Source organism: Mytilus trossulus, chromosome 2 (genome assembly GCF_036588685.1).
Source record: "Mytilus trossulus isolate FHL-02 chromosome 2, PNRI_Mtr1.1.1.hap1, whole genome shotgun sequence".
Classification (NCBI taxonomy): Eukaryota; Metazoa; Mollusca; class Bivalvia; order Mytilida; family Mytilidae; genus Mytilus; species Mytilus trossulus.
In genome coordinates, this window is record NC_086374.1 from 81,886,782 (window position 1) to 81,903,482 (window position 16,701).

The window sequence follows — 16,701 nt, forward strand, 5'->3', positions numbered from 1 at the left end:
TAAACTTGTCGATACTTTAAATAAACTTATTCTAAGAGGTTTCCAATTCAACACTGTAATTATAACATTGAATATTGTTTTAATGGTATAAATATTGATTTTGTTATCAGTAAATGAAAAGAAAACTAAATATTATTGTTATATATATGGGCCTTTTATAGCTGACTATTTATCTTTATGTTGATGATGTCTTTACACATAACCCATTGTATGTTCGATGTGTACTGATTGATAATAATTTAGTCTTAGATAAATTATATTTTAGTTGTTAATGGCTTTGAACTAGTTGACAGTAACTGTGAGTACTCTCAGATATGTACTTATTGTCTTTTTGTTGTTTGGATGTATTTGAAGTGTTTGTATTTGTTAACTCCATCTGATAAGTTAAGTCTTTTTCGACAGATTTTGATATTTTGTTCTTATGTTGTACTGTTACATCACTGTCCCAGGTAAGGGGGAGGGTTGGTATCCCGCTATCATGTTTAAACCCGCCACATTCTGTATATATGTGCCTGTCCTAAGTCAGGAACCAGTAATACCATTGTTGTCGTTTATTTATGTGTTACATATTTGTTTTGTTCATTTTTTGAACTGAAATTAGACAGTTATTCTTCTCGTTTGAATTGTTTTACATTTTCATTTTCGGGCCTGTCATGGCTGAATATGTGGTATGGGATTTGCTCTTTGTTGAAATGCGTACAATGACCTATAGTTGTGTCGTTTGATCTCTTGTGGAGAGTTGTATCATTGGTAATCATACCACATCTTTTTTTTATATGTAATGTGAAATCGCCTAGCTGGTCTGCATGCATAGCAGGAGAAATTTTCCACACACCTTCCTTCTCCTTTCGGATTTGTGCAATGGCTGCAGTTTTTTTCTCTCGACTTGTGATCAATTAACTAGAACATTGGTAAACTACTGTCGCCTTAAATCAAACTGGTATATATCAGTTGTTTTTTACAACATTTAGGGTTTAAATGAACAGCCTTACTAGAATCACCTGTCACGTGATTTGAAAATATCACAATCGGTCAAATAACAGATCAGACGATTATCATTATTTACAATGACCCTGGCTTTGACTTCATATCATGATCTTCTTGATTGATCTATGAGTTGGAATGTAGTGTTGTTATCTTTTGACCCTCTTTGATAGATGGTTCTTCTTAAAACGAAGAAGTGAAGTTGGCGTCACCCCTTCAAATATTGTACTCTCTCAATCACGAGCTGTTTGACCGTTATAAAATTTCTATTTCACAAATGCCAATAGATGCTTTCTAATTGTCGTGATCAAAATATCGTCTTATTTTCGTCGAATGTGACCTACACTGAATTAAACATTTAACTATGTTTGTTCTTAAATGGACAATACGACGAGTGCCAACTTTAAATCAGGATCTGGAACACCGTAGATCATCCGTGGTTTGTGGTTAGTTTCTTGTTGCTCCGTGTTCATATTCTAATTGTGTTCTGAAGACTGCTTTTTTTCTTATGATTGTTTTTTCATGGATTTCATGGTCTTATTTTTTTTTACATTTCCTTTTCCGATTGTCTTTGGTAATGTTCTTTTTTGCATTCTGCTTTATAAGTCTACCCGTATAGTGGTGCATATTTATTTCCAATCAGAATACCTGATATACCAATTCACAAAACCCAACAAAAAAAGCAGGCTGGTGCAAAAAAGTTCAACATTTTGATTATATCATCTGCTGTGAATTTTTAGTAGGAATTAGTGTTATTTCTTTCAGTTTCAAATTTCGGTATAAAAAGACGTTTAATCAGATGAAGCTGTTGAAGTTTCAAAAGAAAACAATATTTTTATTTACTGGTAAAACCGTTTATTAAGAAATGAAGGGAAAATCGTTGACGGACTAACATTTATAAGAGTACAGCGTGAATGTCAAATGAAAGAGGAATATCATACATTTATGATTTTTTTATTGACAATATCAGTTGAAAATACATTTGATTCATAAAACGTGGCTTTTTTTCATTTAATTATGTTATATTAACATATTGCAATACAAGCAACAATGAACGTTTACACAACAGAGCATTAAAAACAAAGTTTGGATCATTTTGAATCGTAGAACGAAAGTTTGTCATACTATATATGTATTTTACCTGAAGAGACATATTATAGCTTTGCCTCAGACGGAGTGTTAGTTCTGATTTATTATTCATAGATAATGTGTCATAATTCATTTTAATCTTGGCGTCATCTTAGGGCATTTAAAAATAACTTAATAATTTTAAGAATAAGAAGATGAATGATTACCAATGAGACTACTCTCCCTGGCTCCATGAAACCAAAAGACATAGTTAACAAACAAAGTTCACTATACAACCTTCAACAAAGTTCTCAGGTTCAAAACGTAAGAGTCAACACACAAGAAGCTGCTATGCATTTCTGAAGTTTTCTTTTATTTTTCGATATTTTTACGTCCTGAAAATATAAACAACATGGTGCAAACTATTTGCATTAATCGCTGTCTGATTTTTGGTACAGCTTTGGTCATCCATTAACCTATTTTGGGGGAACAAATATTAACAAATGATGAATGCGTGCAATGACTTGTAGTATATAACCGCCCCAATAATCAGACAAGTGTTCAATAACAGCTAATAGGACCTTATCAGGAAAATACTACAAGTAATTGATGATTAAGTTAACAATCGAATTTAGTATATACATGAGAGTAACACACTTTTTAGAACTGTCACTAAAGGATGCAATTGATAAAATTGTTGTGGACGTCATTAGATGTGATGAAATCGAATATATTAACCGTCGTTACTGACATTTAATAATATGTCAATAATTACAACATCCTTTTTCAATATTTTTTTCCGTTTCATAAATAAGCTGAATTTATAAATCGATTTTTTTGTTTGTTGCTTTAATAGCAAAAATATGAAACCATAACCTTTTTTTTTTATCATACGTTCTTTGACTGAAACACGTACGTTTTCATATTTACGGTTGCTTTTTTTCAATATGTCGGAATCTTCATTCCTGGAAAGTGACCTCTAAATCCATTTGGCTGCGGGAAGTTTATGTTGGCACCAGAACCTACGACTGTTAATCCAGGACCTAGATCTATTACTGCTCCGGGACCCATTTGCATTCTGTAATTATGATTTGGTGATATAAAACGGTTACCCAGTTGGTTCATCCTAATGTTTGAATTGATTCCATGTTGATTGTTTAAATTCATTGGTATGAAAGAGGTAGACATGACATTTGTATCAACATGCATTATTGATGGCCCATTCATTCTGTCAGCGTCATATAGTCGGTCCCCATTTCTCATCATTTGTGGAAGATCCATTCTCAAACTTGTATCAACATTCATCATTGCTGGCATGTTCATTGTACCAGAGGAATCTGACTGTACGTTCCCATTTGTCATCATATGTGGCCGATTCATTCGGCTGTTCATATTTCCCATCATTGTCATCATTTTAGATCTCTCGTCCATACTTCCTGTCAACATCATGTTATTATAATTCAAGGTAACGGAATCCATACGAACACGCATGTCTCTGTTGTAGAACGGAAATGGTTTGGTATTCTGGTTGTTGTTTCTCATTTTGTTGTTCATCATTCCATTATTCATCATTTCGTTGTTCATCATTTCATTATTCATCATTTCGTTGTTCATCATTCCATTGTTCATTGCCATATCCATAGCTTCTTCCGGTTGTCCAGCAAACTCCCTTGGATCTCTTCTTCTGCTTACACATACCCTTTTTCTTTCATCACAATACATATCTTGACTACCTGCACATATTGGACACTGTGGTTGAGGATCGTACTTCACCATGTTTGCTATCTTATCTGAATAACCATCATTGTTATAATATCCTCTAAGGCCGACCGCTACCTCGGTTATCTCTTGAAACGTTACATTTGCTGGTTGTTCAAAAGTATCAGTAGCTGGATCGATACCGCGAGTGATTTGTTGTTTTCTAAACAATTCCCATATAAAGTCTACAAAGGCATGATGACAGAAAAATACTGGGTCATGGGGACTAGACTCCAAGTTGTTCATAACACCATCGACCCAGATATGTACACTGTTATGTTGTCCCTCAACTGAAGCTTGCATATCTGCCATTGGTTCAGAAATTTGTTGAAGTCTAAATTTTGATAAAAGCATGTTGACTCCAGGTTTGTTAAACAACGCACCATCACTTCCAATGTTTCGAAACAGTCTTCCAAGAGGTGTGTCAAAATTAGCAAATGGACCTGTCCTCACCATACCATAACCATTCCCAAAATATCTGGCGGTCCACAGAATGGATTGTACAGGATCCTCCATTTCAAAATCAATGGTAGAATCCCAATAAGGAATTGGTGTGCCAAGTGCAGATTCCATTCTGAAAAAAAACCATCATGGTTTTAAGATTTCAATAAAATTTTAATCACAAAACATAACGATTTTGAAACACGTGATATTAATCAGAATGGTTTCCTTAAACAACTTTGTGTTGGTGAATCACCAAAGAAATTCGAAACGTATATTTTGTTTCAAATTAATTCTGAATATTCTAATTGAAATTGAGTTTATAATATATTTGTGATATCAACAATATAGAATACAAGTTTTGTTGACAGCTAGTGTGCATATTAAAGGTACCAGTTTAATTACTAAAGATGGGAATTTCGAGAATAAAAATTCCTTTAGCATTGCTCTAGGCCAAATTATATTTTAGAGTCTAAATCATGAATCTAAAGTATTTCAAGAAAAAAAGATGATCGTTGATGTGAAAACAATCCAAAAAAATGGATTTGCTTTTGATATTTCATGACCTTGAATATATCTTAATTTTGGGTCAAGCTGAAATCCGCCTCCGGATTTTCTCGCTGTATTAAAGACCAATTAATGGCCTAAGCTAAGGCTGTTATATTCTCTTTGGTCGGGATATTGTCTCTTTGACACATTCCCCATTTCCATTCTCAATTTTATATGAATATACACAGCTGTTTTTTTACTGCCCTTGCCTTTATTCATTACACACGTATATGTAAGCACTATATAAATCACGATTAAATGTATGTCAGAGCAGATTCCAATAGCTATCATTATAGGTGGATGATTTCAAATTTTATTTCTCTTTTTAGACCGATGGTAGTTTAATAGTCAATAGATTGTTTTTTTCTAGATGAAAATGTATATTTCCTCAATTTCTTGTCAAATAATATTCTTCTTTAATGGTGTTCGCTTGTCATGTTTCGGATTTTCTGTCAGATTTTCGGAACCCTCTGGTTGTATCCTTTTGAATGCCTTAGAAACATCTGCCCACTGACCTCCGGTTTTCTTTTTATAAATCTTTTACATGTATAATGATTATTTTTAAACTTATTATTTTGAAACTCTTAATTACGTCAGTCACTAATATATCAAGTGATGGCACAGAAAATTTCTGAAATAATGCAAATATAATATACATTGCGTTTTCCTTTCACTATAAATGTTATATAGTAAATACGTCTTTTTATATAAATAAATATTCATGATAGCAAAAATTATCATATTTACAGTACACAACCTATATGTGTTAAATAAAACGCTTATTCAATATGATTATGATAAATTATGATGAAATGTCATAATGTAACCTCATTCACTTTGATGAAATGAACTATAAATGTCCTTTTGTTGTATTTGTTTCAAATTTGCAGATAGAGATTGATTATCCCCTTAAAAATATAATGGGGCGAGCATTTGATTTCTTGGGGGTGAGAATGATTTTCTTCAGACACAGTATTTATTTACATCTATTTGTAGGCCGGTTTATTATATTCGAGTTTGTACATTCTTAATTCCTGCATTTTTTTCAGGGAGAATATTTATTTGTTTTCAGTTATTTATTGCTAGTATATTCATTTAAAATTCTTCAGCGTCAATATACAGCTACGATAATTAAATGATATTTATTATATCAGGTTTAATACATATTACTGATCTTTCAGCATAGAAGGGTATATTGTTCGTGTACTTCTATATATTCAAAATATGAGTCAAAAAGTAATGGAAATTTTAAAAACTATTGTATGTTTGAACCACCTACAATTAATTTAAAAGAAAAGACAAACAATAAAAAATCTACATTTTTACAGAAATTTTATAGAGAAAAAGTAGTCCTTCTAAACTTAATTACACTCATTCAAAATGTGAATTGAACATGGTCTTTGCTGTTGAATTGTTTATAAACTTAATCATAGAATTTCTCCAATGTAAGAGTCCTGATTTTTCGTAGCAACCAGGTAATCATATATTGCAATAGGAAACTTAATAGCATGCCATAGTTAGAGCAGTTGTATATTATTTGCGATAAAAAAAAAATCTATGATTTATTGATTGATTGGTTGATTGATAGATTGACTGCTAGTTAAATAACGATTACCAATTAAAAATAAATTATTTGGTTGCACGAGATGAAGACGGAATATTTTGACTGCAAATGGAGAGAAAAAGATGATCTAAATGTTGACAGAAATTTGGTTTGCAACCGGCTACTTTCGAATTATCAATAAAAGGTTTCAAAGCGTCCAATACGTACATACAAAATGAAACTATCCCTGCTAGAAAAATGGAATGTGATTCACGTTTTATTCCGACGGGATTTGTTTAATTAGGTCTGTTCACTTTTCGTTGAAAGACCTTTTGCTTTTCTTCTGATTTTTCTTTTCTTCTTCTGCCGTCTGAGATGCTTTTTTTGTTTTACAACATATCGAATGGATGTTTGGCCAATGATGTTGTACAGTAATGGGGGATTCAAAACTCACTCTGTGTGACCAAACACTTATTCTTATAGGAGTTATCTCCCGGCGTCCCCTTTTTCTTGTTATCGCTATATCTCTAATTAGTTATCAAAGGTACCAGGATTATAATTTGATACGCCAGACGCGCGTTTCGTCTACATAAGACTAAAACCGTAAAAGATTTTTACAACCTTTTTTCAACAAATTGTTCGTCTACTCTTAAGAATGATTTGTTTTATTTCGACTGGAGTGATCTGAAGACATCTGATGGGAGTTGTTTCCCTTTGAAAATTTAAGATAGACAATATGTTGGATACATTCATACGGTATAAGTCGTAGAGGCCTACATATAAAAAAGAAGATGTGGTATGATTGCCAATGAGACAACTATTCACAAAAGACCAAAATGACACAAACATTAACAATTATAGGTCATCGTACGGCCTTCAACAATGAGCAAAGCCCATACCGCATTTAGTCAGCTATCAAAGGCCCCGATAAGACAATGTAAAACAATTCAAGCGAGAAAACAAACGGCCTTATTTATGTAAAAAAATAAACGAAAAACAAATATGTAACACATAAACAAACGACAACCACTGAATTACAGGCTCCTGACTTGGGACAGGCACATACATAAATAATATGGCGGGGTTAAACATGTTAAAAACGACAAATACAGTCTTTTGATATGAAGTCCTTGATCCATTTGAAGGAAATTGAGGTCAAGGTCAAAGGTCAAGGTCATGTTATAAATTTTGAATTCTGCTTGGTATCGTTTTTCAAAAGAAACTGTTACAGTTAATGATATGATGTGTTTACCAATAGGGCGCAACTTCAACTTATTTCAGTCGAAGTTTTTTGGTTAACCCTTATAGGAGTTTTCTCCCCTTATGTATTTGAAATCATTATTTCTCCACAACCATACATAAGTGATTGACATCAGGCCTTCCGATTTGAGTTCACTGACCAATGACCTTGAATTTGAGGTCAAGGTTGAATGTCAAGGTCATATTCCAAATTTTGGATTTTGCTTGTAATCTTTATTCAAAAGAAACTGTAACAATTAATTATATGATGTGTTTGCCAAATTACTGTGTACAGTAGTGAGCAACTTCAACCCATTTAAGTCGAAGTGTTTTGGTCATCTCTTATAGGAGTTTTCTCCCCTTTTGTATTTGAAGTCGGTATTTCTTCACAACCATACAAGTGATTGACCTGAGGTCTTTTAATTTGAGTTCACTGACCTATGACCTTGAAATTCAGGTCACAAGGTCAGAGGTCAACTTTGCTTTAAATCCTTTCTTGTTCATTATAAAACAATTAAGTCTTCTGCATATACCTTTTAATCTTATTTTTTTATATCAGTTTGAGGTACCAAATTACATCAACGAGGAGTGACATTTTATAACATCTTTTTTTTTTAATTTCATTCTTATTATCGAGGTGGAAAGACCTTCAATTGTTTTCAAAGAATTGGTTTTTGATTATACCTTATGTTTGTATGCACTGGTCGAGATCTCGGCAATAGATAGATAATCTTATTTTACAGGTTTGATAATAAAATTGGCGAAAAATACCAATGGGACATTCAAACTCAGAAGTCGCAAAGAAACTGAAAACGTCATCTCTAAACACAAAAAAGGAAAAACATTAACAGACAAGCAAAAGTAGACCAAACAAACATAGAAAACAAAACATTTAGCATATGATTGTCTAGTGGTATAAGAACATTTTGAAGCAAAGAACAAAGATGTAAATTGGAACAATGAAAACAGTGACTGATTCACATATTTAAACCACCCAAATACAAATTACCCTCAGACACCTTAATTTTGTTAAAAGATAATCATAATTGATTTGATAATTACACATAAACTATCATGACATATTCATATATTTAGTATGGCTTATGATAATTTAAATTTAGAAGAAAAGATCATTAATCATTTCATAGATCAATCATCTTTACCAACATTCTTCTTTCACAAATTAGCCGCGATGCATTTACATACGGACTTCGTTAACAATGCTTTCTTCTTACATAAAAAGTGTTCATGCAGAGACACGAGAAAGACGATTGAAATGGATGCTAAACAAATTTAAAGAAATTGTTCGACCTGAAGAATCTTTCTCTCAACTCAACAGCGATTAAGGTTTTTGGGGGTGTCTGGGATTTTTTGACACCTGTAGAGTCATTCGATCAGTTATTTTAATTGCAGATCATTTATATTTTTTGAAGTTAAGTATGACGTCCATTTTCACTGAGCTAGTACACATTTTATTTAAGGGCCAAAAAGCCGTTGCTGGATTTTCTTGCTGCATTGAAGACCCATTGGGGGCTTCCGGCTTCTATCCACTCTTTGGACTGGTTGTTGTATCTTCAACATATTCTCTATTTGACATTCTAATTGTATTACCAATGTTCTATCCCACATCGTTGCATGTTGAAGCAGTGGGGATTTGAATGGTGGATGTTCCAAGTATAGGAGGATAGACCTACGCAATAGACTCCCCCCGCTATCGATCTTTTACGAATTCGTGAATATCTTACGGTTCTTCGTGTGTTTGACTTGATTTGTCTCTCTGTGAATGATTTTGGAGACTTTAATATCGGTAAAATACTGCTGCCTTAAAGTTGTTTGAAAGAATTTAAATTCACAGTATCATTTTAGCACCAGACGCGCCTACTGGCTGTTCAGTAATGATATAGGCCAACATATTTAAAAAATACAAATAGTTATATAAAGAGTTGACATAACTGTCAAGGTGGACAACATCTATCTATATAAAATAATTAAAGCAATACATGTGGGAGATACTATACATAAGTATCCCTTTGGTGATAAATTGATAAACACCTGAGACAAGTTGTTACTTATCTAATCTATTAAGATAAACCATCTTAACTTATTAATGTAAACGGTCTATATATACACTCAAATCTTTCTCTTCTTACTTACAAATGATTTATTGAACTTACAATATCAAGTATAATCTGTGCCACGGTAGAAAGTTTGGTCCATCATGGGCGTTCATTACCGCTATTGAATGAATGTCTGCAAGGACATCATATTTACTTCTTCCATTATGGGTTATCTGCAAAATAAGAACAATGCTATGCTGAACTGTCTAAATTAAAAGGTTCATTTTGATGAAGAAACGACAAAGGTCCATGTTCCTAAAGAAAAAGACAATGAGAGTATTTGATAGTATAATTTTAACACGTTACCATCAACTCATCCAGTTCAAATAAACATTAAATGTGTAAATATTATACATATATGTATATACAAAACTGACATATTTGAAAGGAATACAAGATACATTAATCCAAAAAACAAATTAATAAAACAGCTCCTAGATGGCAAATTACAATTTTAACAATACCCTGATGTCTATACAATGTGTCAAGCAATTAGGTGTCCCAAATCTTTAAAATTGCAATTAGCAGTTAACCAAAACAATCACTCTGTTGATTGTTTTTTTTACTAAGAATGGCTCCTTTTTTTTTGCAAGATCCTGTATTAAATGAAACAGGGCTGGTCGAGACAATTTAAACCTTAGTATCGAAATAAAACTAAAACCGCAGTGACAAAAGACGATTGAAAGGATAAATACTAGTCTACCAAACACGACATAGAAAACAAAAGACTGAGCAATCCCAACCTCAATAGCCTGTTGCAGATTCTCTCCCTAACTTGTACCAATCCGTTTGCTCATAATCAGTTTAAATTCGATAATTCTAGTTCGGTAATGTCATAAATAGTATAAAAAGGTGTGATTGTGGTGAATGAAAATGAGACAAATCAATAGTCAAACAAAACGAACGATTAACCAACTTGCGTCCGATAAGCTTGCATGAGGTTGTCCTCATCTTGAATTATTGATAGCCGCAGTTCAATACCTTCCTCATGAGGATCGATCGTCTATCAAGAGGAATCGTAATCGGTAGCACACTCTCTGGATTGGTGTATCAACTGAGAGATGTTAATTCCTCATAAAGGGTAGAAAAAGTGATTTAAAAAAATACCTATTTCCAAGGAAAATTTATAACGTATATTTCTTAACATGTGCAAAAAACCTAAAAGCTCACAACTACCAAATAAATGGATAACAATTGTCACATCTGACTTATTACAAGTTTCCTTGTAGAAAATGGTGGATTAAACCGGGTTTTTTCAGCTAGCAAATCATTTCACTAGTATGACAGTTGCAACGAATAAGACACTAAAGGACGCCTATTTTGTGTTATATATTTAGTGTTCTTTGTTATTTAGTGAATTTGATTTTTTTGCCCGATACCTGATTGGGTTTGAAATGTATTTAATCATTTAATAGGTTCCTTACAATTCAGGGTTTGGTTAAGTGTGTGGACAAATCTTTTTGACGACTATTTGTTGACTTCGAGTTGCGGTTTGTCTGATTTATCATTATAGTCTCATTGACGAAAACCCAATATCATATTGTATTTGTTTTAAAGCAGTAAATTGTGAAACAGAAATAAAACCGTGGGCGTCCGCAGAACTTTTATGGATTGATTGATAAACATTGACTATTCTCAAAGGTTCTTTAAAGGTATAAATTCAACAACATTATATTTCATTGGCAGAAAACGTCATGTGAAAATAAAACAAATCATAACAAAAAACTGTAAATGGCCAGTAATATCAGGGAAAGGTACACTTGAACATCGATACGTACTCAAAATATATATGGAGGATACCTATATATATATACGAGTACGTGGCATGGTTGTCAATTATAAAGCTATACAAGAGACTTAATGATAAAGAAGTATACAATTATACGTCATCGTTAGGCCTTCAACAATGATAAAACCGGTAACCGCATATCAAGGTATTAACAGCTTATGAAACACTTACGCTTCAAACGGAAAAGTAACGGTCTTATTGTAATACATTGACAAGTCTCATCCGGTGATCAGGTACCATACATCGTGATAGATTTATAATTGTTTTTTCAGTAATTTTGTTTTCCTTTACTCACCGTTTCATACTTAAGCCGTCTAACATTCCTCGCATAATTTTGCCAGTGTTGGTATGGTGCAGCTCTTACTTCACGTCTCAATCTCCTAGGAAATAATCCAACGTCCCTCTTGTGTCTGTGCTTATTTAACCGAGCAGCATCGTGTATGACTTTCCTGAACACGGATTTGATATAGTTCTGTTCGTCGCTTGTCATGTTCCTTGCCCATCTATGCGTATGGTCAACTGAAATGAATCCATCTAAGCACCTGCTCTGTACGGCTTGTACTACATACTTAGGAGTGCTTGGATTGACTATCATATCAGTACATTCTGCAAACGTTTTAGGGAAGGCAAACGACGAGTCTTGCTCGTACAAGCTGTTGGTTGTTCTGCAGCTAACATAGGTTAGAAACAGAGTCACCACATAAACGTAGAGTTTGCACATCTGTGAAATAAATTAAGACATTGTTAATATCATCTACCCTTAATCATTACTCTACTATATTTTTATGAATACATACGTTTTTAAATTTGTGTTTTATATCAATAAAATGATCCCTAGTTTAATATTTTGTCATTTCAGTGTTTATTCTTATCTTAAGTGTTGTTCCTTGTGCGTTTTACCTTTTGAATTTCGGAAATCCTGTATCGGCAACATTTTTGTCTTAAATTTATCATGAAAAGTTGTTAAAAACTTATAAATATACCTGAATAAGGGGATGTGTTGGGGTGTAAAAGTTAATAATGTCATTCCGTTGTGCTTTGCTAATTCATATACTAATACCCTATCAATATATTTCATTGTAATACCCTTCCGGAGCACTTAAGATAATCCAACCATTGAACGTGTTTATCTTGCCTAGTCTTTAATTTTATATGCTGTGTTTATTTGTGTTACAGAACTAAATCAAATCTGGTATATTTCTCCCCTCTTTTTCTGCATCTATATCTATATTTGTATGCATATTTGCTAAAATACTTTACTGCCACATGTGGATCAGGATCTGCTTACCCTTCCGGAGCACCTGAGATCATTCCTAGTTTTTTTGGTGGGGTTCGTGTTACTTATTCTTAAGTTTTCTATGTTGTGTCGTGTGTTCTATTGCTTGTCTATTTGTCTTGTTTCATTTTTATACATGGCGTTGTCAGTTTATTTTCAATTTATGAGTTTGACTGTCCCTCTGGTATCTTTTGTCCCTCTTTTAGAACAAACTGCCATAATTTTATGCATAACGAAAACATGATATATACTAAATAAAAAAAAACATAAATAACGAGGCATTCTGTAAATTTGCTTGAATTAAGCTATAATTCCACATTTTTTTTTATTCTTTGCCTTTTCACTAGATACTTGTTCTCTGCTTTGTTTCTGTTTTCGTTTAGTCGTTTTACAGTTTTGCCATGGCGTTGTGACTTCATTTTCGCCAAATGAATTTAAATTTCCTTTTGGTACCCTTTTCGACGTTTTTTTTTAAACACTTTTGCTTTTGTTTACTTAACTTATTATTTACCAAATATCTGTTATCTCCTTTCATAAAGATACGATCAAAATCAGAACTTGCTTTTATGCTGAATCTAATACTAATATTTGATTGTACTTATTAAATACGTACAGATATACTAAAGAGGCATAATATACCAAACATGTCGGAAGAAACTGACAACGTCATGGCAAACATAGAAAACAACACATCAACAAAACAGTAGACAGAAAACTGAGCAACAGGTACCCCAAAGTCGTGGATATTTAATTAAGATTTTTCATATTACAACATGCTAGGTGAACTAGATTCAAAAACCAAAATGAATGCTTCGGGAAAAGGCGAGATTACGCTATCATTAACGCATTCGGGACAATAAGAGAAATGATGGCAAACAAAAAAGGAAAATAATCTTGCATTTCTGCACTTTTCTTTATCGGTTTTCAAACATAAACTCTTCATTATCAGCTGATTGGTAAACGGTACAAGTATTTAATAGCTATCGGCCATACTAGAATCAATAATTGGTGTTATTTTAGTTCAATAAATGGCTTCACATGTGACTTGCATCAGTTGTTTTACAAATTATACAAAAAATAATTATTTTGAAGTGGTACCTTTATTGATGTGCAATTGTTAAACCGCTCCTGTTTCAAGTAATCGCTCTTTACCTTAAGTTTTGAAGATAAAAGGACAATGACATTTTGTTTTCAATTATCTTTAAAAGAATTAAAAAGACTTTTCGTTTTTATTCAATGGTATCTGATAAACTGCTTGACGCATTAATATCTAAAGTACTGAAGTTTTTGATACAGATATAATTGGGCAGTAAATAAAAATCATAATTCGAAGTTTGTGTTACTTTGTTTGAATGTTGGTAATGAAAAAGAGATGTTGTATCAATGTACATAGGGACTAAATATTACAGGCTATAAACATTACAGATATTCATGAAACTATAGGATACTACAAATTAACATTGGTAAAAAAATTGGTAAAAAGAAAAATAAGTTCAAATATGAAAATATGGAAACAAATACTGTTTTCGCTGAAGAATTATTTTCTAAAAATAATAAAATTGGAAGATCACAAGATCTTGTTGAAAAATATATCTATTTCAACTTCACAAATAGTACACGGTGTTCTTGAAGTATAGATGCTAGGTACTGACGCTACTTATCACCTTGATAACGTGTTATAGTTTTCTCTTATTTGAGAATATATTATTAGTAAATTATTACTTTTACTGTTAAGTCAGTTTTTGGCAATATCCATGTTACGTGGCTATGTGCTTATACTTGTGTCATTGTGTTATTGCACTCTGGTATTTTTTTGTATTCTTGTCTTTCGTATTTACTTATGTGCTTTGTCTATATGCCTCTTTGTTTTTCTTTGTTTGTACATTTGTTTGTTTTCATAGTGATTAAGATTATAACACAATGCTGAATGTGGTTCTCCTATTTTTGATATTGTTACCTATTATGTTATTTTGTTTTGTTCAAACATTGTTGTCAATATAATGGAATTTGATGCGACTGTCATGCAAGTTTAATGTTTAGCTACCTTTCAAACCAGGTTTAATCCATAGTTTTTTACATAACAAAGTGCTTGTATCAGGTCAGAAATATGACAGTTGTCATCCATTCAATTGGTGTTTTAGAGATTTTTATATTGTCATTTGATAAGGTACTTTTGTTGATTTACTTTTGACCCAAGGAAAACCCTGGATTGGTAACTAAAAAAGTAAATTAAATTCTTCAATTTATTTGAGCCAAAGATAAAACTTTAAATTATCGATATCGTATTATTCATGTTTTGATATACTTTTGAATTTCAATTTGTGTATTCAGAGCTGTCAAAGTATGATGCCAGTTGTTTACCAATGTTTCAATATCAAGGGGACAAACAAGAAATGACGTAAACAGATGAATTTAAGGTGAATTGGGCTCTTAATTAAAATCCATAGAATTTTTGAATAATTTGTCAAAACAAAGATTTTACAGCGGTGTACTACTGTTGTCTTTCCTTATGCTGCTTTTTTCCAAAATATGATTAAATAGTTATCAAAGGTACCAGGATTATAATTTAGTACGTCAGACGCTTGTTTCGCCTACATAAGATTCATCAGTTACGCTCATATAAAAATAGCTATATTGGATGGAGAGTTGTCTCATTGGCACTCACACCACATCTTCCTATATTTATATAGTCAAAAAAGTACAAAGTTGAAGAGCATGAGGTTCCAAAGTTCCAAAAAGTTGTGCCAAATACGGCTAAGGTAACATGTGATTTGGATAAGAAAATCAGTAGTTTTTCAAAAAAATCTATTTGTTGTAAACAGGAAATTTATGAAAAAAATAACCACTTAATTGATATTCAGGTCAACACAGAAGTGCTGACTAACGTCCACCAGCAGTATCATCGACCCAGTGTTGTAAATAGAGTATGGGTTACCGGACATTTTCACGATACAGGTTGCGCAAAATTGTCATATTTTTTATAGATTATGCATGAAAAATCCAATTGTGTGCGATACATTGGGTCACTAGATATGTTTTCGCACATATTTAAAAACATAAATCTTCAACATTTTCTACCATGGAAACTACTTTGTTTGAGTTATCTCCCCGTGTGTGGCAAAGTTCAAAATAATGAATTAAACAAAAGCATTGTGCTTTTAAGACATATGAACATGGGGTATGACTGTCAATGAGTTAATTATCCACCAGAGACAAAAAGACGAGAAAATGAATATGAATATAGTTAATCTTTCGTCCTTTAATAAGAGCAAAAGATTGTCTACGCTTAAACAAACAGACTCAAAAATGTGAAGCAATGCACATGAGACACTCACAGTCAGATTAATGCTAAATTCAATTAACAAAATTCGAATATGACAGACACCTAAAAACGACAACACTTAAAATAACAGCTTGGGACGTTGGAATTTGTTTTGAATTTTACAAGTTCTTAAATAATTTTACTAGATTTTCAGTATGATTATAATAACTTTTCAGAGATATCAGATGATATATATATGGTCACATTGATTTTGTTCTGTTCGATTAAGGTAAATTTTAAATATGTGCAAAGTTTTTTTTAAATATGTTTGAATATTAATAATAATATGTATTTAACAATTTATTAAAAGGTAAAAATTACATATTTAAATGAAATATAAATGCTTACTTTTTTATGTGCTACTCCAGTTAAATGCTCGTACCTTCCTTATTTGAATGACAGTTAGACACGTTCCCAGAAAAAAATAGTTAAATTGTATAATATAGTATGATACATCTTCATAAAAATTACAAGCTTTTAAAGGAAATAAAATTCATGAAGCAGTTAATACTTATCATTACTAAAGGGATACGTTAATAAGCATGAGATTTCTTCTTTCTATAAATACTATGAATTAGCAAATGAATCTTAATCTTTTATCTAAAGATCAATTTT

General features: G+C 32.2%; 1 protein-coding gene across 2 annotated transcripts; it reads right to left on the reverse strand.

The window, feature by feature from the left end:
- Positions 1-1,843: 1,843 nt before the first annotated feature.
- LOC134708123 (tyrosinase-like protein 1) lies at positions 1,844-16,501 on the reverse strand. 2 transcript variants are annotated; one of them, XM_063568429.1, is made up of 5 exons: positions 16,435-16,501; positions 11,784-12,209; positions 9,757-9,872; positions 2,969-4,384; positions 1,844-2,447 (listed from the first exon to the last, which is right to left on the reverse strand). In XM_063568429.1, exons 2-4 carry the CDS (start codon positions 12,207-12,209, stop codon positions 2,995-2,997), a joined length of 1,932 nt encoding a protein of 643 aa, XP_063424499.1. In that variant the 5' UTR covers positions 16,435-16,501; the 3' UTR covers positions 1,844-2,447; positions 2,969-2,994. The 2 variants fall into 2 exon arrangements, with proteins under 2 accessions (XP_063424499.1, XP_063424498.1); XM_063568428.1 differs by lacking the exon at positions 1,844-2,447 and having other exon boundaries at positions 2,883-4,384.
- Between the last annotated feature and the right edge of the window lie 200 nt (positions 16,502-16,701).

Coding starts and splice junctions, on each gene's coding strand:
- LOC134708123 (XM_063568429.1), bottom strand. CDS start 12,209: ATGTGCAAACTCTACGTTTATGTGGTGACTCTGTTTCTAACCTATGTT. Junction 9,873..11,783: donor GACGGCTTAAGTATGAAACG/GTGAGTAAAGGA, acceptor CTTATTTTGCAG/ATAACCCATAATGGAAGAAG. Junction 4,385..9,756: donor CACAGATTATACTTGATATT/GTAAGTTCAATA, acceptor GTTTTTTTTCAG/AATGGAATCTGCACTTGGCA.